The 24410-nt window shown below is 41.9% G+C and overlaps 1 protein-coding gene across 1 annotated transcript; it reads left to right on the forward strand.

Annotated features, from left to right (window-relative positions):
• Window positions 1–24410, forward strand: LOC308085764 (organic cation/carnitine transporter 2-like; the record flags this gene model as incomplete). The annotated part of the gene is made up of 12 exons (XM_080429075.1): window positions 1–207; window positions 1700–1882; window positions 2022–2125; window positions 2871–3025; window positions 4493–4664; window positions 6558–6684; window positions 8093–8199; window positions 9576–9775; window positions 10468–10650; window positions 11216–11351; window positions 16679–17029; window positions 24251–24410. The coding sequence occupies 12 exons, from the start codon at window positions 1–3 to the stop codon at window positions 24408–24410; spliced, it is 2085 nt and encodes a 694-aa protein (XP_080285201.1).

Consider the following 24410-nt stretch of genomic DNA (forward strand, 5'->3'; position numbering starts at 1 on the left):
ATGAAGGACTACGAGGAGACCACAGCCTTCCTTGGAGAGTGGGGACCCTTCCAGCAGACCCTGTTCTTCCTGCTCTGTGCCAGCACCATTCCCAATGGCTTGAGTGCGTTCTCTGTCATATTCCTGGCTGACACCCCCCGCCACCACTGCCTGGTTCCAGATGTCAACCTAACTGCAGAGTGGCGCAAGGCCATCATCCCAGTAGAGGTGAGCACGACATGTTTCCATCTGTTAATATGCAGTATGGTTTACTGCATTGGTTCTCAAGGGAGGGGTTTGTAGAAATCCAGGGTTCCTTGAGAGGGTTCCGGGGGTCCCCAACTAAATGACCGATATGAAGCAAAACGACACTTTACGGGTCTGTAACTCTGAGAGTGTACAAAATGGAATTTGTATTTTTTTTTCATTATGAAGATGTATTTGCTTTTTTGTCTCCGAGAGAGTATGTTTTGCCCCCTGTCTGTCCGTCCGTGTGTCCGTCCTGCTGTCTGCGACCAGTTAATCTCCGCCACCATTGGCACCGTTGGCCCGGTCGCACACACACTCCCTGGACAGAACCTCTGCCCCAACATTTTCAGATCAGCCTGTATAGCGCCACCATGAGGCCGACTTTTGCAAAACTTTTTTTTTATATTACTCCTACAGATTTTGTCCAAAAAACATGCAAATCGGTACACAGTATCTTAGTCTAAAGCCATGTGATCAACAAGGATCTGTCCAATTTTCCATATTCCATCCTGATTGGCTAAGATTGGCTTCCAAAGTTTGCAGGATTGGTTAATTTGGAACAAAATGCCTCAAATCATGAAAGCATCATGCGATTTCCGTGACATTTCCCACGTAGATTCCCACTTGGCCCAGGAAAAAATGCCACTTGAAAACTTTCAAATCAGCCTCATGGTGGCGCTATAACAGGCCGATTCACGTTTTTTGCTATAACTGCACCGATCTGCGTGAAACTTTGCACGCACACTCCCTAGAGGCGAAGGAAAAACCTTTGCCCTGCATTTTTCACATATGCCTTTTAGAGCGCCACCAGGAGGCTGAGTTTTGTAAAACATTTTTTTTGCTTTTACTCCTTCAGATTCTGTCCAAAAATCACACATGGTCAGGTGATCAAGATGGATGTGTCCGATATTTCATATTCCATCCTACTTGGCTAACATTGGCTTCCAAAGTTTGCAGGATAGGTCAGTTTTGAACACAATTCCTAAATCATGAAAGCGATTTCCGTGAAATTTTGCATGCACATTCCCTCTAGGCCGAGGAAGAAATGCCACCCTTTTCACATTGGCCTGTTATAGCTCCACCAGGAGGTTTCATTTAGCAAACCACATTTGTGGAACAAAATGCCTCAAATCATGAATGCAGTGTCCGATTACCGTGCAAGGCCTAAGAAGAAATGGCACCCTTTTCACATTGGCCTATTATAGCGCCACCAGGAGGCCATAATAACCTACCTGACCTGGTGGAGACTTGTGCTCCATGGAGCACTTTTTTCTAGTTTAAATTTGAATTAATAACAACCAAAACTAAATCGGTATCGGCTATCTGTTATCGGTCAAATTGTTATTTTTAAACATCGGTATCAGTAGGGGCCCAGGATTTCCATATCGGTGCATCCCTAGTTGCCATACGTGCCATACGTACCATACATACGGCTTATTGCACTGTAATAGAGGTTATTATATTTGACAAGGTGGTGAACGGACAGGAGGAGCAGAGCCGATGCCACCGGTACAGACTGGACGAGGTCAGGAACCTGTCTGCTCTGGGCTACATCCCAGGTCGGGACGTGAACCTCACTGAACTGAGACAGGAGAGCTGTGTGGACGGATGGAGCTACAGCCAAGACATCTACCAGTCCACCATCGTCACGGAGGTCAGTGCGTGCGCGTGTGCGTGCGTGTGTTTACACTTTCAAGTTAACGCTACACAATCCATAACTTTAGTGAATACAATTTTATTTTAACCAAAGGTGCACCCGGAATCTTTCTTTACTGTAAATTCTCAACCTGCAGTTTGACCTGGTATGCAGCAACCAGTGGAAGCAACCGTTCACCTCCTCAGTGTACTATCTGGGAGTTCTGTGTGGATCCTTCTTCTCTGGACAGATCTCAGACAGGTATTTGAAACCCATGGCATGATTATTTAATCATGACCCATGACGCTCCGTCTCTTCAGGCTTGTGGGGAAATGGCCTGAAATTAATGAGTACTTTACAGCCTTCCTAGAGTTGCAGTGGAGTCAAAAGTAAAATATTTGTCTTTGAAATGTAGTGGAGTGAAAGCAATCAAAAAAGTATACAAAGAAATACTCATAGACTATACTCATAAAATGTACTGAAGTGCATTACTCAAGTAAATGCACACCGTTACTGTCCTCCACTTCCCATGTGTGACATAAGGATTCATGGTCATGGTCATGTGATTGCACCCTTTTACCTTCAGGATAGTTAGTAGTCAGTTATCCTGTGTTATTGTTGGTCTATCTGGTTTATAATCCACCAATAATAAATAACAGTTTGACCCTTTGTCCAGATGTGTATGTTTTAGTAGAATGACAACTTTTTTTATTGTTATAACTGCTCCAAGGCCTCTTTTGATTAAATGATCCAGATGTATGTTGGTTATTGTCAGTGGTGAAAAAAGTAATCAAATGTTTTACTTGAGTAAAAGTATCAATACTGCAATGTAGAAGTACTCTGTTACAAGTAAAAGTCCGGAATTCAAAATTTGCTATTATTGCTACTTTTACTTAAGTAAAACATTTGAGTACTTTTTCCACCACTGCTAACATGTAAATTATAAATTGCAAAGGAAAGAGAAAAAAACACATTTAATTGTGTCTCCTTTTTGTTTTTTTTAAAGGTTTGGAAGAAAGCCTGTTTTGTTTGCAACCACGGCGGTCCAGGCACTTTTTAGCTTTGTCCAAATCTTCTCTCCCTCGTGGACGGTGTTCTCCATCCTCTTCTTCATCGTTGCTTTGGGCCAGAACTCCAACCATATTACTGCTTTTGTCTTAGGTATGCAACAACTACTCACATGTTGAGAATGGATGGGAATGTGCTGAATGTAACATTGTTAGAATGCCCGACTTGCGACTCGAAACAGTACAGAGGCCTCGAGTAGGGTTTAACCAGAAGGTGTATTTATTCAGCATATGAACACATGCAGCTCTTCACTCAGTTCTCTCACTGACTGATCGCTAGATATTCACTGGCAGCCGCCTTTTATGCCCAGGTGAGCTAGACTGCACCATTCAAATAGGTGTGTTCTCAAACATGCAATAAATACATGAATACATAAATAAACACCATGAATATATAAATACACATATGATTTTAACAATCTTAATGAACTATGCAAGTAATGATTCCTTCTCAGTACAACTTAAATATCATTAGCAATTACCAAAACACATCACAACCACCCCCTCTGCCATCCTGACTATGGTCCAGCCCAATTATACTGGAAACACAGGTGTGTGTGGATAAGAGGCTATGCATGTGACATCATCGTACCCGGAAGTTGTGCGGAACGCCTACTGAGTGGCAAAAAACTACTTTCTGGCCTTGACAGCCCATACATCCAAACAGAAAAGTCCTATCTGATTGTATGAAACGACGTTAAACTCACCAACATGGCAGCTGTACGGAAAGCTCGAATTATCCTCTTTCTATCTGCAAAGTTTTTGTTTCATAAAAATCCTCCGTAGACATGTTATGAGCTACTTTCTGTCAATACATTCCGTGCAGGTGATTATTTTTCAAAGTGTCAGAGTTTGGAGGCGCTCGTTTTGAAAAACGCAACGTCCTCCTGCATTATGTGACATTTAGAAACAGGTGGTACGCTGGATTGTTTAGTGATTTCCAACGAGCGCTTCCAAACTAACGCTCCATGCTGCTCAATGTTTTGCCACTCAGTCTAGATGAGGGGGGGGGGGGGGGTGTGGACAGGTGACGCATGTGCATACTCTCTATTCAATCAAACCTACCAATCACATTTCCCATACTATGTGATTGTGAACCCACCAGACAGTTTTTAAGTTGCTTGATTAATTATTTAGATATTTGATATTCATTTTATCAGACACGCCCCCTTCCTATACAAACCCATTGTAACTTCAAACTCCATTTTAACCATGTTAGATTCATCAAAAACACCCGTCCTTGGTTCTGGTGACTCACCCTGCCCTCCTAATGCGTGAGGGGGCCGTGTTTTTCCGATTACTTTGTTTTCATGTATTTTATTTAAATGTTTTATTGTATTTTATTTTTTTAATTTTCAAAAAAAAAAAAGAAATGAAAAAAGTAATTGAAAAAACACGGCCCCCTCACGCATTAGGAGGGCAGGATGAGTCACCAGAACCAAGGACGGGTCGTCAGTTGCCCATGTATGGTCTTGGTATATGGAAATCTGTGGAACGGAGGAGCTCTAGCCGATATACGTGTTTTATTTTGGTGTATTACTCTCCCCCTGCTTCCCTCCAGGTACTGAGATCTTGACAGGAAACGTACGTGTCCTGTTTTTGTCTCTGGGAATGAATCTGTCCTTTGCTGTTGGCTACATGATGCTGCCTCTCTTTGCTTATTTCATAAGGGACTGGAAGTATCTTCTGCCGGCTTTAGCTCTGCCTGGCCTGCTCTACATGTTCCTCTGGTGGTGAGTTGCAGTCATTGTAGAAGAACCATTACTACTGAGACAGTTTTACTCATAATATTGGGGACTTAATATTATCACTATTACCTGTGACAGCTCACTGTAGTATAGATGCTAATAGTTTATTTCATTATTTTATTAATTCAAATTAATCAATTCAATCAATTCAATCAATTCAAATTAATTCAAATTCAATTATTGTTCATTGCCCAAAACAATTATTACAGAAAAAAAAGAAAAAATATATGTATAATTAAAAACACGGCCCCCTCACACGTTAGAAGTACAATATCAGTCACATTTAACTAGGGTGACCATCTCCAAACAGGCCCATTGAGGGACAGGTGAACCCCTTTTGCGGGACATCGCGGGACACATTTTTTTCGTATTTCGGATTTTGTACATTTTTATTTTATTTTTGGTTACTTTATTTCGGTTTTAGGGTTAGGATTAGGTTAGGTTAGGTTAGGGTTATGTTATTTAATTCTTATTTTTGCCTGATTTGACCGATTTATTATCAAAAAAATGTAAATCAATTTTTTTTAATGAAATCACGGATCTGTGAGAGTGAGGGTGTCGCGTCGTACGCAGAGTGAATGGCCGTGATGCCAAGTTCTCTCTATAAACCCCTTTGTTTCAGAGGATAGACATACACTAATAACAAATATAATGCAGCTGATAAACTTTGGTCAACTTCATTATGTACTTGCATAATACATGGTCTTTTGGTCGCAAAAAAATACCTAGTCTACTTTGGATCTGATGGATAGGGATCTGTGCAGACTGCAGTCCATTTAGAAACACTTGGTTGGACCCTACCTACCTGGTCGTAGTGTCACTGTTGCCTGGTCCATTGCTCCTGACATTATCAGAATGGCAGCTGCTAAATCCTCTGATCTCTGATGACCGTGACATTCTCCGTGTCCTCCTCTTCAATACCTTCGGTTTTGATCAAACTACCCCCCAACTTGGTTTGTTTATAATTATTCACAACGTGGTCGCTAGTTTGAGTCGTGGCGGGGGTCTATCACTTTCTGTTTCTTTTCCCCGGTAGCTTTCACTGTTTTAAAATACTTGCTTAAATATGCACACTTTGCAGCTAGCACAGATAGCTCTTGTATCCTCTTATTATGTTGTTGAGCTCCTGATTATTTTCTTTCCGACTTGTAAACAAGCCAGTGAATGAAATCAAGTGTTGCTGGTGGAATACAAGAACGCCTCGTCCCAAAACACACTTGCCCCGGGTATATCCGGCGGCCTCGGTCGGCGAAAAACATAGGGGCGAGTGTGTTTTGGGGCGAGTGTGTTTTGGGCTGCGTTTCTCGACAGACACACACACACACACACACACACACACACACACACACACTCGGCCCGCCCCCTGATGACAGGCTCCACTGCTCTGCTGCGCACAGCCAGTTAGTTGAAAAAACCAAGATTTTAAACGCACATTTGAAAACTGGAGTCTGTCAATCAAAATGCGGGACAGTGTCTCAATTTGCGGGACGCATGAAAAGTCACTGAAATGCGGGACTGTCCCGCACAAAGCGGGACATATGGTCACCCTACCTATAACTGGTATCCTTCTTTGAAGCACTACATTGAAACTGCATACACACTTGTGCACTTCCTCTGGATAAGAGCATCTGCTTAATGACTAAATTATAATGTAACATTTTCAGTATAGATTTGAAGGTTATTTTAGTTTTTGGAGACGTCTTTTTCTCTTAAAATTATTGCATTTTAAAAGGATGATATTTTCTGTTCACTGTAATCACCTGTATGGGACCATGAATTGCTTTTGAGGTAAAGCTCTCTAACTGTTTGAGCGTGAACCTCTCTCTACTGTGTTCCATAACCAAAGCGTGGACCTTCTCTCTCCTACCTGCGAGGCAGGTTCATCCCAGAGTCTCCTCGGTGGCTGATCTCTCAGGGAAGGATAGAGGAGGCTGAGGCCGTACTGAGAGAAGCTGCTAAGAAGAACAACGTAGAGGCTCCGCAGGTCATCCTTGAAGGTTATGATGTAAGTTGACTTTAAGTCATACTGTTTAACCTTTTCAATTACATTTATTTCTAATATATATAATTCTTCACTTGCATATTCTTTTTCAACACTATAAAATACTATTTGTAATCCCAATTTTCTGGCCCCAACACTGGGAATTATATTTCTAACAGATGCTGTAATGACCACGTAGCTACCAGATGTGTCACAAAAAACTTCAAAAAGACGTTTTGGAGTGCAAGGCATGAAGCCTAATAGACACAGTATAAAGGGCCCTGCTACATCTAACATTATGTTCACAAATAGACAGCGACCATTATAATTGACTTCACATTTGTCTTTGATAACAGCCGTAGACACATAACATTTTGGCATGGAGGGAGAATACACAATGAACTGAGAGGGAGGCTGATGCTGCAGTGGTGTAAAGTAACATTCAATTAAAAGTAAAATGTTTAGGTATTTTTACTTTAGTGGAGTATTTCCAATTTTCAATACTTTTACTTCTACTCATCTTTACTTCTACATCTCAGAGGAACATATTGTACTTTTACTCCACTATACTCATTTCAAAACTTTAGTTACTAGTTACTTTTTAGATTTAGATTTGTATTACTAAACATAACATTAACCACTTAAGGTCTATATATATTTCAGCTATTTGAAAATAGCCAATCTACAAGCTCACAACGCGTCGCGTTGTGAGCTTGTAGATCTGCTATTTTCAAAATATTTTAAAAACTTGAAATGGGACATTCTGCATAATGAGTATTTTTACTTTTGATACTTTAAATACATTTTGATGCCAATACTTTTGTACATTTACTCAAGTAAATTTAGAATTCCGGACTTTTACTTGTAACAGAGTATTTCTACATTGCTGTACTGATACTTTTACTTAAAGGATTTACACCATGAATTAAAAAAAAAATGTCCCTCAAACGTTTTTCAAAAGGTTTGAGCCTAAATCAAGCCTCAGATATACTCATTCGAACTAACTTCTCTCTGGCTTATAAAGCACTTTCACCTGCAATACCACATTGTCCTGATTTGGCACGTGGCGCTATTGAGCCAGTTTGTATGCATGTTATCTCCTGGTTCTGTGTGGAAAAAGTAAAAACTAAAAAAAACAAGAAAAAAAAAAAACAAGTTTTTTTTTCTTTTTTTTATGTTGGAACTGAAAAACGGGAGGGATTGTATCGCTTGTGACGTCACGTGCGGGGGCAAATCAGTTTGGCCTGTTTTGAGACCAATTTACATAAAACCCCAGATATGCTGTGAAAGCCTGAGTGCTCAAACTGGGGTATTTTTTTAGATAGAAGAGAGGTAGGGGAGACCAAAAACACAAAAAAGAAGGAAAAGTAAAAATTCATGGTGTAGTCCCTTTAAGTAAAACATTTGAATACTTTTTCCACCACTGCTGCAGAGTGACATCGCAAACGACAGATGCGACCCAGAGGAGCGCCACAACATTCTAGACCTGCTAAGGTTCACCAAAATCAGAAATGCAACACTCACAATCTTCCTAGTGTGGTGAGTATCCACAGGTTGTTTTGCACTCACCTTATCACACATACTGTAGAAGGGTATGTCTATAAGTATGTGCTTCTTTTGCATGTCTTAAGACACATAGACGTAGTATATGCAGTGGTGTAAAGTAACTAAGTACATTTACTCAAGTACAGTACTTAAATACAATTTGGAGGTACTTCTACTTTACTGGAGTATTTCCAATGTTCAGTACTTTTACTTCTACTCATCTCAGAGGCAAATATTGTACTTTTTCCACCACTGAGTATGTGTCACCTGTCTCAGAGTGGGTCACCGTGTGTGTGTGTATACAGGCACGGTAGCAAAGAGAAAAGGGAGGGTGCCTTTTGTCCGTGTGAATATGCGAGTGCATGTCAGTGGGGATGAATGTTTGACATGCGAAAATGTATCACTAATTATACTTTTTTTTTCAAGGTAACAGACTGCAAATTCACAGAATAGCACACTAAAAACAAAAGCTGAAGGGGTTGGCAAAGAGTCTCATTATTGGGAATCTGTGGATATTCAGTAATAAAAGTAATAACAGTGCTTCAAAACAGTGTACAGTTTTGGTCTGTATTCTAGTGAAAGTTCTATAGCAGGGGTGGGCAACTTTGATGATGGAGAGAGCCACTATATTTCCACGATCACTCCAGAGGCTCACATTGCATACTTTTTATCCGTATTTTAACTTTTTTCGCCGTTCTATGTCACGCAAAAGTAGCAAAAATAGCCGATCTACAAGCTCAAAATGCGTCACATTAAGTGAAGGTGGGGGCCGCATGTGACCCCTGGGCCGCCAGTTGCCCATGTATGTTCTATAGGGAGAAATTGTACATCCATAATATATATATATATATATATATATATATATATATATATATATATATATATATATATATATATATATACACATATATACATATATACATATATACATATATACATACATACATACATACATACATATATATATATACATATATAAACCATTTCGGAGGTGCGCAGTCTCAAGCGAACTGGAGCCACGTGAGGGACCACCGAGTGAGCTAAAGCGAACGAGTTTCCGTCCCAAACGTTGCGACGTTGGCTTGAGCCTACTCAGTGCTGTTTGAGTTGTGTACCGATAGGCACAGAATCGTACATTTTGTTGTGGGGACTGCTCTGATTCCGGGTTGCAACCGTTTACGCCCACCGTGGGACTCGCCGTACATATGCACGGATTTTCGGATTTTCTACACGACTATGCACGGAATGACGTGCACTGGGTCTGTGCAATGTATACTAAATTGTGTGAGATCAGGCTGATTGATCAGTACTTACTGCTGGGACAGAGACTGTTGCTGTGTGTGTGTCCCTCCCAGGTTCTCTATAAACAGTGGCTTCTTTGGCCTGTCCCTGAACACATCCAGTCTTCACGGCGACCGCTTTCTCAACTGTTTCATCTCGGCAGCCGTGGAGGTGCCGGCGTCCGTCTCCAGCTGGCTGGCGCTGCAGTGTCTTCCCAGGCGGCTGTCTTTGGCAATCTGTCTGGTTCTCGGAGGAGGAATGCTGTACTGCATTCAGCTGGTGCCACAAGGTGACTGTAGGGACTTTATCATAGGAAACTAATGAATGTTGGAAGTTACAAGACTACTCCTTCTCAGTCTAAAGATGAAACAAAATGTCATCCTTAACAGCATTCCATACAGCTTTGGGACGTAATCTTATCTAAAAGAGGAAGGCCAGGCTCCAAGAGTGCATTAATGCCAAATAAAACCAATGCCAGTCAGAAGTGTGTGTGTGTGTGTGTGTGTGTGTGTGTGTGTGTGTGTGTGTGTGTGTGTGTGTGTGTGTGTGTGTGTGTGTGTGTGTGTGTGTGTGTGTGTGTGTGTGTGTGTGTGTGTGTGTGTGTGTGTGTGCGCCTACATATTATGCTAATCATTGCACATTTTGGATATACTGTACATTCAGTAATGTGAAGCACTTGCATGCACATATGTACACAGTGGTGTGTTCTAGGTTTTTTCGGAGGGTATACGATACGATGCGCGTGGTCGTGGGTATACGCTCTCGCGTTTGCAATGGATGAAATGGTTATTAGACCGTATATGCTTTTTCCCCAAAAAATCTGGACTGTATACGGTGTATACAGCGTATAACGGTAGAACACACCACTGTATGTACACAAATACATACATGCATAAATATATACACACATACAACATATCTAAATAGATAGATACATGCATCTATTCTACTTTATTCTCTTCTATTCTTCTGTTTGCTTAGGTCTACCTGACATGTCCATAGTACTGGAGATGCTGGGTAAATTGGGCATTTCCACCAGTTTCCAACTGATTTTTGCCTACACCGGAGAGCTGTACCCAACACCCATCAGAAACACGGGTCTTGGCACCTGTGCCACGGTTGCCAAAGTGGGCGGCATCCTTGCTCCTTATCTCATGCAACTGAGTATGTTTCTGTCCATATAGATCTGCAATGTCAACTTCTACTCTGTCAAAGAGTAATAACTATTACTATTAGGAGTAATAACTATTGCATCTGAACCGATACTTCTGAAGTGATTTTTAAGATCTACATAGATTCTTGAATAGTTTGACTTATACTTGATGGCAGTGAAGCTTATCCCATCATTCCTGACCCATCAAATCTGTTGCTGCTGCTGCTGCTGCTACTATATGAAAAGATCTCCTCCGACCCCAGCCTCAAGCTTTGTAGATTCTGCTCTATCTCGTGGGGGGTTCTGCTCTGTCTCTGTGTTTTTTTTGATTTTTTATGTATTGATATTAATGTGTGGGAACCCTGTGTAGTGCCGCTGCAGGGAGCATCCCCAAGAGTAGAAGCGTACCACCAAGTCAAACTATAATTGCTATCTCCATATGCAATAATTAGTTAATTAATTAGGCGTTTCCTGACAGAAGTATGGTACTTCAACACTTGTGAACTACCATGCACAATTGCACATGCTGCATACTAAACTATTAAGTCATTAAAATGTGCTCTTCTCCATATGCAGGTATATACTACAAGAATCTACCATATCTATTGCTGGGTTCTCTGGCTCTTCTGTCTGCCCTGGCCACTCTCTTCCTTCCAGAGACCTTTGGTCGACCTTTGCCTGAAACTATCGAGCAGATGCCTGTGAGAGAAAGGTATGCTCCTGGGAGAATTACCAGTCATGATCTTGGAGATAAAGATAGGACATATGTCCTACTTTTTTGGGCATGTTTTTAGGCCGGAAATTTATTTTTCCCTAAATGTTCAAAAAAATAGCAAGAATAGCCAATCTACAAGCTTGTACATCTGCAAGTTATGCAATTTTTCCTACGACAAAGTATATAGGGCTTTAGTGGTTATCTGCACTACAGATAACCAACACTAATCCTATGCCTTTTCTTTGCCAGGATAAAGTGTGCATGTTTCGTCAATACAGAGGATGAGACCCCATCTGTGCCGCATCAACAATATCGACAAAATTCTACAAAATGTTAATGTTTGTACGTTTCTGTATATTTTCAAACATACATATATTTTACTAGTATTGGTTGAAATTAATTACTTTATAATAAACAACATTAAAAGGGTATTTTCCAAGTAATGTTATGAATCTGAGTCTAGAATGAGCACAGCTCCTAACTGAACAACAACAACACAGAGCCACAGGCCTCAACAATATTCCCTCCAAATTTCTAAAAGACTTGCCGCCTCCATTGCTCCAATCATCACTCACATAATAAACCTCTCCATCAAACAGGGACGGGTCCCTAGTAGTCTCGCGTAGCAGGACAACTATTCCACAATCTCCGAATGCTATATAGAGTCTGGAACTACACCTCAGAGAAAATCCGAAAATCCGAGAGAGGAAACTGGCACTTCCGTTCACGGAAATATATTTTAAAATATCTTTACATTTTATTTTTTTATTTCCATTTCTGCTAAGCAGCAAGCTAAATATACTTAGATGATTTGTATTTATATCAGGATACATTTGTGTGACTGTAAAGACGAAACGGAAGTGGGGAGGCGGCTTCACATCCGGTTTATATTCTAATCATGAGCAGAGCTTCCGAGTCCCAGACTGTATGACCGGAGACATTTGAAAATTGTGGGAGTCAACAGTCTGGCCATGCGAGACTAGGTCCCTAGTGACTTCAAAATAGCAAGAGTGACCCCTCTGTACAAAAAAGAGGTCGACAAGGGCAAATATTGCGGCATGGTCATGCTGGACCTCCAGAAGGCCTTTGACACCGTTGATCACACAATTATGAATGATAAGCTAAAAGCAATTGAACGGAAGCAATTGCTTTTTAGAGAGTAGTTGTTTTTTATGTATGACATGCTTTCTTGTGAAAATAGCCGATCTACAATCTCACAACTTTTCAGATAGCAACGCGTTGTGAGCTTGTAGATCGACTATTTTCACTAGTTTCCATTCCGAGGAGACAAAAAAAATCTTTATTGGTAAATGTTTTGTGAACCAGTGATCTAGAGTAGTTAGCTAAACAGAGGCTTGGTTCATAACGGACGGAAAAACGTATAGATATCAACAGACACCATCAAGACCATATCTCTAGCTCAATGAGAAGAGAGGCTTTGAAAATGATTGATTGAAATTTTTATTAGGCAAAAGAATGTAAAACAACACAGTTACATTTATAATACTTTTGTCTAAAAGGTCCGACCAAAAAAGTCCTTGCGGACTTGTTTCCGTTGGGGTCCTTCAATTAATTTCATAGACATATATAGTAGCAACCAAACAGTTAAAAAAGGCAGCCTGTGAGTCCATAGGTCACTGGTTCCCCAACAATGTGTTGAGGTGATCATCATTTGGAATTCTTAGTTATAAATAACAAATAGTGTTTCTTGAGGTTAGGTTTAGGCGTTGTTTTACTGAGGTTAAGGTTAGTCAGGGTGGGTGTAGAAAAGAGTCATCTAGTCAGCAACCTTCTCCCTATTCCCATGGATTGGATCCACCCCTCTCACCTGCTCTCACTCATCACCAATCACACCTGTCTTCACTCACAACTCATTAGTGGCCTGGTATATGTCACAGTACGTTTGGAGAACCAGTACGATTGAAGACAGAGCGCTCGTTTTTAGGCACGGGGCTCCTTCGGGGCGAGGCGGGGCTTTTCGAGACAGGGTTTATTAGCGAGGCTCGCGAGGAGGAGGAGGAGGACGGCGCTGCGAGGCGGGGGGTTATTACGCGAGGCTCGCGAGGAAGAGGAGCCTCCTCCTCCTCCTCCTCCTCGCGTTTTAAACCGTCCCGTCCTCTCCTTCTCTCCTTCTCCTCCTCCGAGGAGGAGGAGAAGGAGAGCGCGGAGAGGCGGGGCTTTGATGCGCCGACGGAGACCTGTCTTTTGTTGTTCCCCCCCACATAGCAACCAGGAAGCTACGCTAGGGGAACCATAATATCTATGAGGGGAACGCTGAACACGCGTTCACACGCACGGCGCGCCGACTTAGTGGAGCTTGAGGCCGAGGAAGCGCGCCCTCGCGCCTCCAGGCGCGAGTGCCCGCGGTGACCGGCCGACGCTCCACTAGTCGACTCAGCGCCGTTTGATTTGTAAACCGATAGGGACAGAATAGTTCTTTTCATGGATCACTGTGTGTGTGTGTGTGTGTGTGTGTGTGTGTGTGTGTGTGTGTGTGTGTGTGTGTGTGTGTGTGTGTGTGTGCGTGTGTGTGTGTGTGTGTGTGTGTGTGTCAGGGAGAAAGTAAAACAAAAGCCAGAACACAATAAAAGTATCTAAACAGTCCTGCTTTCAATAAACCAAAAAAAGCATGAGCGCGTGCGCGTGTGTGTGACTGTGTGTGTGTGTGTGTGTGTGTGGCCATATATGTTTGTGCAGAGCCTCCTCCTCCTCCTCCTCCTCGCGTTTTAAACCGTCCCGTCCTCTCCTTCTCTCCTTCTCCTCCTCCTCCGAGGAGGAGAAGGAGAGCGCGGAGAGGCGGGGCTTTGATGCGCCGACGGAGACCTGTCTTTTGTTGTTCCCCCCCACATAGCAACCAGGAAGCTACGCTAGGGGAACCATAATATCTATGAGGGGAACGCTGAACACGCGTTCACACGCACGGCGCGCCGACTTAGTGGAGCTTGAGGCCGAGGAAGCGCGCCCTCGCGCCTCCAGGCGCGAGTGCCCGCGGTGACCGGCCGACGCTCCACTAGTCGACTCAGCGCCGTTTGATTTGTAAACCGATAGGGACAGAATAGTTCTTTTCATGGATCACTGTGTGTGTGTGTGTGTGTGTGTGTGTGTGTGTGTGTGTGTGTGTGTGTGTGTGTGTGTGTGTGTGTGTCAGGGAGAAAGTAAAACAAAAGCCAGAACACAATAAAAGTATCTAAACAGTCCTGCTTTCAATAAACCAAAAAAAGCATGAGCGCGTGCGCGTGTGTGTGCGCGTGTGTGTTTGTGTGTGTGTGACTGTGTGTGTGTGTGTGTGTGTGTGTGGCCATATATGTTTGTGCACAAGCCTGGCTTGTGGCTCCCTCTAGTGCTGGGTGGGTGGTAAAAACGAGCGCGCATTCTTCAATCGTACTGGTTCTCCAATCATACTGTAACATATATATAGGCCTACCCTGCCTGGGTGGCCTATGGGAGCTATGGGACGAATTGCCTCCCGGGCATATCCCCCCACGGATGCGTCGACCGGGTATGGACTAGTGTTAATTAATGCATATGCAATTTTTAAAGATAACATGAAATGCCTTTTTGAGAGTAGTTATTTTCAATGTATCCTTGTGAAAATAGCCGATCTACAAGCTCACAACTTTTTGGATAACAACGCTTTGTGAGCTTGTAGATCGGCTACTTTCACTAGTTTTGGTACAGAGGAGACTATTGATACTATTGATAAATGCTTTGTGAACCACTGATCTTAGTTTTAGTGAAACAGGGGCTCGGTTCATGGCAGAAGGCAAGAGTCTATGATCTTCAACAGACACCGTCAGGCTCAATCACTAGTGTGACAGCCTGTGAGTCCGAAGGTTGAACGTTCGATTCCTGTCTATGGCCATGGGTTGAGGTGTCCATGAGTGAGGTCCTTAACCCTGGATTGCTAGCCACCATCCCTCAGCACTCTGCTCAGCTATTGAGAATGCTCATTTGTTAGTTGCATGGGCTGCTTTGTCTCAAGTTCAATCCATTCTGTTTCTATGTCTTATTGTGCTATTGTTCCATATCGCTTTTTGCTTATCATGCCTCGAACCCGTTTATTGCTGCTTGCAGCTATATTTTTGTGTTTATGTTTTCAATTGTTTTAAGTCACAGATGCCACTGTTATTAGGGACAATAAAGTACTTACCTTTTTATACAAACCTGTGTTGTGTCCAGTTCTCTTCAGGGGATATTTTACTAAAAGTGTTGTTCTCATTCAAAAGTGTTATACTTACCTGGGTATACTCGAACCTGTGAATAGCCTAGAAGGGAAAGAAAGTGTTACAGAGGACCTTACCTCTTATCAAAAAGGTGGCGTAGTCGTTTGCAGTACTAATTCGATTATTCTCACAATAATTACGCACCCCGCAATTTATTGTGCATTCGATATTTTTATTGTTGTGAGTTGGATTTGAATTATTTATTTAGAAGGAGTAAAAGGTGATGTTGTTCTTATAATAACTGGCAAGTCAAATGTGACATACTGGCCACCGTCACACTACCATTACATTTGTTTGAAATCCTGCCTACCAATGATGTTAATGTGCAGCCTAGACAATATAGGCCTAATGGTTAGTAAGCCATGTTTCTGAACTGTCCACAGCCCTCATCTGAGACAGTAGACAGAAATGGTGTCATCTTATTATAATGAACATGAGTGAGGAGTCTTGAGGACCAATGCAGACAGGTTGAGAATAGGTGAAATGTACCTTTAAGTGTAAGCAGTGGTGGAAGTACAGAGATGTTTTACTTACAGTAAGTAAAAGTATCAATACCACAATGTAGAAATACAAGTAAGTAAAAGTCCTGTGTTCAAAACTTAATTGAGTAAAAGTACAAAAGTATTGGCATCAAAATATACTTAAAGTACAAAAAGTAACTAGCCCTACTCATTATGCAGAATGTCTCATTTCACATAAGTAAAAAAAAAAAAAAGCAGATCTACAAGCTCACAATGCGTTGCATCACGATGCATTGTGAGCTTGCAGATCCGCTATTTTCATAGTGCAGGGCTGAGGTGGTTCATGCATGTTTTATGAAGAAAAACAAAGTAACTAAAGTTTTCAAATAATTATAGTGAAGTAAAAGTGCAATATTTGCCTCAGAGATGTAGTGGAGTAGAAGTAAAAGTACAGAAAATTGGAAATACTCCAGCATAGTAAAAACAATTGTAATTAAGTACAGTACTTGAGTAAATGTACTTCCACCACTGAGTGTCAGTCAACTTAACGCAGAAGGTGGCCGCGAGGGCGCCCCCTAAAGTACAGCTCTATTTATGCTGCCAGTGCAGCAGGTTAAGGTGCGCGCAGCTCTTCCCACAGCAAGAATCCTCGGTTTGGAGCCAACTTTTCTCCTTGCTTGCCCCGGCTAACCGACACGAAGGAAGAAGAGGAGGCTGCCAAAGTAGGCTTACTGTACAGTAGGAGGAACAGTCTGGGACAGTGCAGGCTAAGGTGCGCACGTGGACAGAGCAGCATGGCTTTTGGACACGGCAGCATCCCACAGCTGAGGCTGGAGGAGTCATCAGAGGACGGTTCATTTAGGAGCGTCACCATGAGCCCCTCTGAACAACACAGACACAGTCCACGCGGGAAAACACCTTCCTCTGAACAACACAGACACAGTCCACGCGGGAAAACACCTTCCCCTTCCAGTGACAGAAGACAACCAAGGTAAGAGTGGTTTTAGGTCATTTTGAAATGTATTTCCATCGCGAGGCTCAGTTCTTGTTTTGTGTTTAAAAAAAAAAGAAAATCATAAAAAGAGAAATGTCACTTGCACAAGTTTTAAGTGGAGTTTCTAAAGTTGTTTCTATAGCTGCTGGCTGGGCTATTGTTTTTGTGTCATTTTAAATGTGTGTTATTTGACATAACAGGAAAGATATCGAAAAGTTGCCTATTCAGACAGTAAGCTCAGCTATGGAGTTGTCCCCTTATGATGCTATGGCCTGTCATTATTGCTTACAAAGAAATAACTGAAAATGCCATATGAGGATTATATAGCCTGCATACACTACACCAGTGGTTCTCAACCTGTGGGTCCCCACATGTTTTTTTGGGGGGTCCCCAGATGACAGTGAAGTGACAATTTAAGGACTTTTAAGACCTTTTTAATACCTAAAAAAAGAAAATAAAAAGACCATTACTGCATCAAAAGTAATCAACAAACATATAGTATAAAAACTGGTCAAACATTGGCTAAATTGTCAAATAATATAAGAAAGAGGCCTCACAACGCCTCGCGTTGTGCGGTGTTGTGAGCTTGTAGATCTGCTATTTTTACAAAATGTATCTGCGGAACAGCGTCAAACAAAATGTAATGCCTCAACTCATTCCAAGTGCTTGGTGGGTGGGGGGGTCCCCAGTTCAAATGTGATTATTTCGGGGGGTCGTGGCCTGAAAGGTTGAGATACCTCTGCACTACACTACACACATAGGGGTTCTTCTGTGGTTAAGCTGTTAAACCTATATACGGGCTACCTGTGATGGTTGTATATAGCACCATTTGACAAAGGTTCTACAGCTACTGTATATAGCACAGGAGTTGGCAAGTTCAAGGCCATGTTTTTCCTACGCCATTAGATGGTGGGCCAGAACTGGAATATGCAACACACCACCTTATAGACAATAATAACATAATTAAATTGCTATAAAAGTTAATAAATAAAGTGTGTGTGGTATAACTACTGATAGAAAAGAGTGTGGTCTCAAATGTTACAGCTGCGTACAATACATCAATTTGTGTAATCATTGAGTGCACTGGTTCTCAACCTTTTCAGGCTGCGACCCCCCCCAAAATAATAATATTTGAACTGGGGACCCCCCACCCTGACAAGCACTTGGAATTGTAGGCATTACATTTAGTTTGACTCGGTTCTACAGATAAATATTGTGAAAATTGCTGATCTATGTGAGCTTTTTTTGTGCCTCTTTCTTATATTATTTAACGATTTGGCCAATGTCTGACCAGTTTTGGGTCTTTTTTTCAATTCTATTTTATGTTTATTTATTTTTTAGGTATTTCCTTAAATTGTCACTTACTGTCATCTGGGGACCCTCCAAAATCATGTGAGCACCCCTCTGTGGGTCCCGACCCCCAGGGTGAGAACCACTGATTTAGTGCATGCTCCATCCTTGAATGTAGCAGTTAGAGGCTATTTAGTCCATCAAAAAGTAAAATCTTTATCTAGTGGAGACAGCCATACTCCTTTCGAACAAGAGCTCTTTCATGGTTCAAGGTCTCTACTTGGAAAAGAGAGAAACAGTGTATTGTTTACTTTAAGGCATTTCCCCCCTTTCCGTGATGTCCTTTTTTGCAAGTCTGGACAAGATTAGAGATTCAGTTCAATAGTATTTCAAAGTGTCAAAATGATTTGCCGACAGGCCACCTGTCGCCTACCACTGGAATGGCACCTTTAAGAGATGTGCTATATGTTGTAGCACCAAGTTCCCCTATGATTACGGGCCAAATAAGTGCTTTTAGCTCCATTTTTGTTTTTAGACTGTACTTGAATAATGAGTAGCCGGCCGGTCTGCAAGGGTGCCTTTATGCCTCATAATAACTTATCAAATTACCTTATCTCATCTGAAAATGTATCCACATTGCAGAATTGTCTTTTGTCTGCGTTTACAGTTTAGGATCCTTTTTACCAGAACAAATGGTCTATTTGGCTTTTCAATTGTTTTCTTAGTACCACTGGCCAATTCAGGGCCCACTGAAAGTAGTCTGTGGTGGAGCAAAATTCCATCAATGTTAATGCTATAGCCTACAAAATAGGTAAATACCAAATGCATGTCCTTGTGTGTCTAACTTGCTATTGCAATGCAATTCCTGCAGTTTACAGACAGTAGAGTTGCAGAGGTATTTCTAAAGGAAACCATAGCTAGCTGTATACTTCGTTTCCATTGCCATTATACCATCCAGCTGGCTGTAATGGGAGGGGGGGGGATTGAATATTGATTGATTGAATACTTTATTAGAAGTTTGCAGAAAAAAAGCACATGAAAGTACAGTTCAATACAAGGTCAGCTGATAGGAATAAAAAAAATACAAGAAAGCCATTGGCTTGTTTCCAGGGGGAACAAATGCAATTACATTCCATTTAAAAAAAAAGTGGCATGCTGTTAAACTCTGCAGCGTGGAATGTTTGTGTGTTATGATATCATTATGCTTTCAACGGAGCAGTGATCATCAGACCAATATGTAAACTAATGTCATATTCCTGGAGCATAGCTTATATCCTCAAAGCCAAAATACTTATCATTTCCCGATGAGGTCTCGTTCGACAGCTATTACAGGGCTCTTAACTTGTGATTTTGATGATTCATTAGCCTTTATGAAAACTTTAAGGCACGATGGCACAGCACAACATGATTGCATTACGAGGAGGAACGCGCCAGCGGAATTGCAGCCAGCTCCGCATGCTAAGTAGCATCTGAGAAATGTCAGCCAGGACAATTTTGGATCTAAATGGGGCTTTGTTTCAATATGAAAACCAGTTGTTAGCAACCGCGGTGGTCCGGTGATTAAGCATCCAATGTCAACTCCTTTCCTCTCATGAACACTTAGCACAACTTGAATGCAATTAATTGTCTCCGCCAGGCCGAAAGGCATGGCGAGAGAGTATGTTTTACCCCCTGTCCGTCCGTCCGTCCGTCCGTCCGTCCGTCCGTCCGTCCGTCCGTCCGTCCGTCCGTCCGTCCGTCCGTCCGTCCGTCCGTCCGTCCGTGTGTCCGTCCTGTCCGTCCGTTAGCAGCTAATCTCTGGCACCGTTGGCCCGGCCGCTGCAAAACTGTGCACTCACACTCCCTGGATGCCAACTCAGAACCTCTGGCCCAAATTTTTCAGATTGGCCTGTTATAGCGCCACCAGGAGGCTGATATGTGTAAAACACATTTATTGATACTACTCCTACAGATTTTGTCCAAACATCACACAAATCAGTACACAGTATCTCTATAGTCATGTGATCAACACGGATTTATCCGATTTCCCATATTCCATCCTGATTGCCTAAAATTGGCTTCCAAAGTTTGCAGGATTGTTCCGTTTTGAACAAAATGCCTCAAATCATGAACGCAGCTTGCGATTTCCGTGAAATTTCACACGCACATTTCTATTAGGCCGACGAAGAAATGCCACCCTTTTCACATTGGCCTGTTATAGCGCCACCAGCAGGTCTAATTTTGCAAACATATTTTTGGAACAAAATGCCTCAAATCATGAATGCAGTGTCCGATTGCAGTGAAAAGCCCTTGAACAAATGGCACCCTTTTCACATTGGCCTATTATAGCGCCACCAGGAGGCCACAATAACGTACCTGACCTGGCGGAGACCTGTGCTCCGAGGAGCACTTTTTCTAGTTTGTCCTGTGTTTCTCTGCGTAATGGTGACGCATGCTAACTGCGACACAGCCAGATTACACAGCTAATTGACAGTGTTAGGTGGACTTCCTGTCATGGTTATTCTAAATGTAAGTGGGAAGCATGCCACATTTACTATGACACATTCTCACTTACTGTACAGATAATACATTCTGAGAAACTTTTTCTTGAGGAAATTGCTTGATGATTGATGACTAACAGTACCCACACATCTTTGTTGTTCCTCTGATAATCATGATTATGGCACAGGAAGTCAGGAACTCCCTAATTTCCAGGTAACCAGCCAAGATGTATATCGTTTTCATTCTGTATCCCACTTCACTGCCGCTTGCTTGGAGCGCTGCCAATTTACATTGCCCCCACAAAATGCCACAGAAGGGGAAAGAATGTCAATGTGAGTGGCATTTGCTTGAGATTGCGGCACATAGTTCAATACTACTGCACATTGCTGTTATTAATTTAATTATTATTGATTGTATTTTACTGTGTGGCAGAATTCGATCGAAGAACGCTTTTGTGCGTGACCTTTACCCCGGAGTAATTCCGCTTGTCACTAAACCCTATTTAACAGATGGATATCTAATACTCCCCGGTGGCACCAGCAAGATGAGCGTTGCCCTTGGGATGTTGAATCGGTGGCATTGTTTATTAGCCGAGTCAATGCGGGCTGAAGGACATCGTCAAGCTCTGCTGAGAGGAAAGCGGCTGTCACTTGTCAGGAGTCTGAGCTCCTCTCTAATGGCTATAATTTGAGGTCTCAAGTTATTATGGTGCCTGTCCCCTCAGGCTGGCAGGATGATAATACTAAAAATGGCAACGCTGTCCTGACTTCCTTTTTGGCCTACTGTGCATTCTTAGATTTGCTCCAGAAGTGTACTAGTTATATACCAGTGGTTTCAAAACGGTGCGCTGAGGTACACTGGTGTGCCGTTAGACAGGTCCAGGTCAGGTGTGCCTTGGGATTTTGTGACAACCACACATTTATTATTATACCAGCTCAGAGCTCAGTGGCCTTGTGGTTAGAGTGTTCGCCCTGAGATTGGGATGTTGGGGGTTAAATTCTCGGCCAAGTCATACAAATGGCTATAAAAATGGTACCCAATGCAATGCCTCCCTGCTTAGTACTCAGCATCAAAGGTTGGATTGGGGTTAAGTCCCTGCGACATACTAGTGTCATGTCTAGGTGGTGTACTTGTACAAGCTGCCTCACAGGATAGAACTAGGTTCTTGACCTATTATGGGCCACCAGTGATGGAAAGTAACTAAGCATTTCTATATTGCAGTATTGATACTTTTACTTAAAGTTGTACAATGCAAATTCACAACTAACGATTTTTAGCAACCTCTGCTGGTCACTACCGTCACTGCATACAATTTCCATAGTCCTCGATTACCCAGAATTCCATTCGTTTTCACCGGAAGCCGGAAGCGTTTCAAAAAGCGATCTTTTAATTGTTTTATACTATCTACGGATCGTTTCTCTTAGCCAGTGGAGCATTAGTTACCATGAGCTGTGCTTTCTTTTTCTGTTCTTTTTCGATCTTCTAATCCTACATTCTCTTAAAATCAGCGTGAGGTTCCTTTTGGTTATTAGCGCGGAGTTCCTGGCCAAACAGGAAACCGTTGCGGTAGTTCCTGGCCAAACAGGAAACCAGTGCATTTCCACCTCCGTTTTCCGGCCAGATGACGTCATTTCCCCGGGAAAGTCCCCCCAGTCCACGTTCAATAGAAAATATATAAATAAAAGGCTTCCGGGGGTGAAATTCATGGAGTGGGTGTTGTGAAACTTTTGCCACTCACAAAAGATATACAATTTAACTTTAGTTTTGTTGAAAACGTTACCTAGTATGCCTTTAAGTAAAAAATGTGAGTACTTAGCCCTACTTATACATTATTATTTCACTATACAACTATACAAAAAGTTATGAATATTTTTTTTATTTACTATATCTGTGCACTTATTTCCCAATACAGAGACGAGTTCTATGCCCTAAAAATATATATTTTAACCACTTTAGACCTGGTGTCCCTATTTGGGCATGTCATTATAGGTGAAAATGTTACATCATTTAAAAAAAATGTATTAACTAAAATTAGCTAAAATAGCAGATCTCCAAGCTCACAATGCCTCGTGATGTGACACATTGTGAGCTTGTAGAGCTCACTTTGCTATGAAGGTATGTGTGCCATGAGAGATTTTGACTTGCCCATTGTTTGTGCCTTGGGCACAAACTGGGCACAAACACTTTGGTTTTCACACATTACACAACTGACACTATGTATTTCTGTCCACATAATGTACTGTATCATGTTGAAAAATGAAACACAAGCAATTGTCCTTAACTCGACACAAAAAATGTGACTGGTGACATTTGCCATTGACTTCTCATTGATATTTTTGGCTAAAGGCTAAAAACTGATAAAACCAAAATACTAAGTGCACATGGGCCACATCTGTATCAAGATTACATTTCCATAAAGTTTAGAGCAGTAGGCGTGAGAACGATGTGACTAATCTAATCCTTCTATCTAATCCTTAAATCCAAATGTGTGCATTATGTAACTTAACTGAGATTGCCCCATTCCAATGCTCTACTGGGCTGAGCCATTTCTGTCAGTCTTTTACTGCCTCTTGATTTCAAATGGTCTCAGGGAAATACTAATAAAGAATGAATTTGGACACTGCTTCCAAGGCTGGCATTCCTCCAAATGGATGAATGCGGATGCTTTCTTTTAGAATACCGGGTGATTGGGAGGAGTATGATTAAAGAGGAACAAGACCAGTGAAGGTCATTCATAAAAAATACTGTTTGACATTCAGAAACATTGTGCAGTCTTGTGTAGTTTTTTTTAATTATTACATATTTTTAGATGCAGTCCTTTTTTCCATCTTTTGTTTGATTCTTGTCAATCAATAAGCTACGTCAAGCACATGTCTTATTTTACTTTCACAAACATTATATTGTTGTTATGTGTTGATTCATAAGGCAATTTATACTTTTCGCACACGCCTAGCAAATCAAAGCCCTGTTGATTTCCTCACAAAATCTGCTACATGTGCTGTTTTATTATATGCTTGATTTAGTCATTGTTATATGCTATTTTGCATAGGTAACATCTGTGGCATTGTAGGGCTTTATATTTTTGTCCACTTATGGATTATTAAACACCCATTCATTGAGATATAGGGATCTACTTTTTTCACCCAGTGTCAATTGTCTAAGTAATCCTGGGCACTACACTCCCTCTGCCAGCCTAGCCCAGAGCCGAGCTCATGCCTCCTTCAATGCATGAGAGCTAACAAGCCTTCTAATCACCCGACAGGGAAGTACGCCTCGTACTAACTGTATGCCACATTCAGATATGTATGCATGTGTTCCAGATAGGTGTGCGAAGAAGCAACATTTTCAATGCATGCAGAAGGGTGACTGAGTGCTCCAAATCCCTAGAATGGTGTCATTTCCAGCTCTATATGCTGACGGCTATCTCCTTTTATCCTTCTGTCACAGAGCCCAGCGAGGCTCCCGGTGTGTTTACATGGCTACTAATGAGCAGCTCTGTTGGAGCCATGGAGGCAGACCCAAGCTGTTGGGTGGAGGGATCCATATTTTGTTCTTTATCCCCATGAAATCTAGTGCACCGCCCGCTGATTATTCACAGCCGTCCTGA

This window comes from Gymnoscopelus braueri (assembly GCF_963280865.1).
Source record: "Gymnoscopelus braueri genome assembly, chromosome: 5".
NCBI lineage: Eukaryota > Metazoa > Chordata > Actinopteri > Myctophiformes > Myctophidae > Gymnoscopelus > Gymnoscopelus braueri.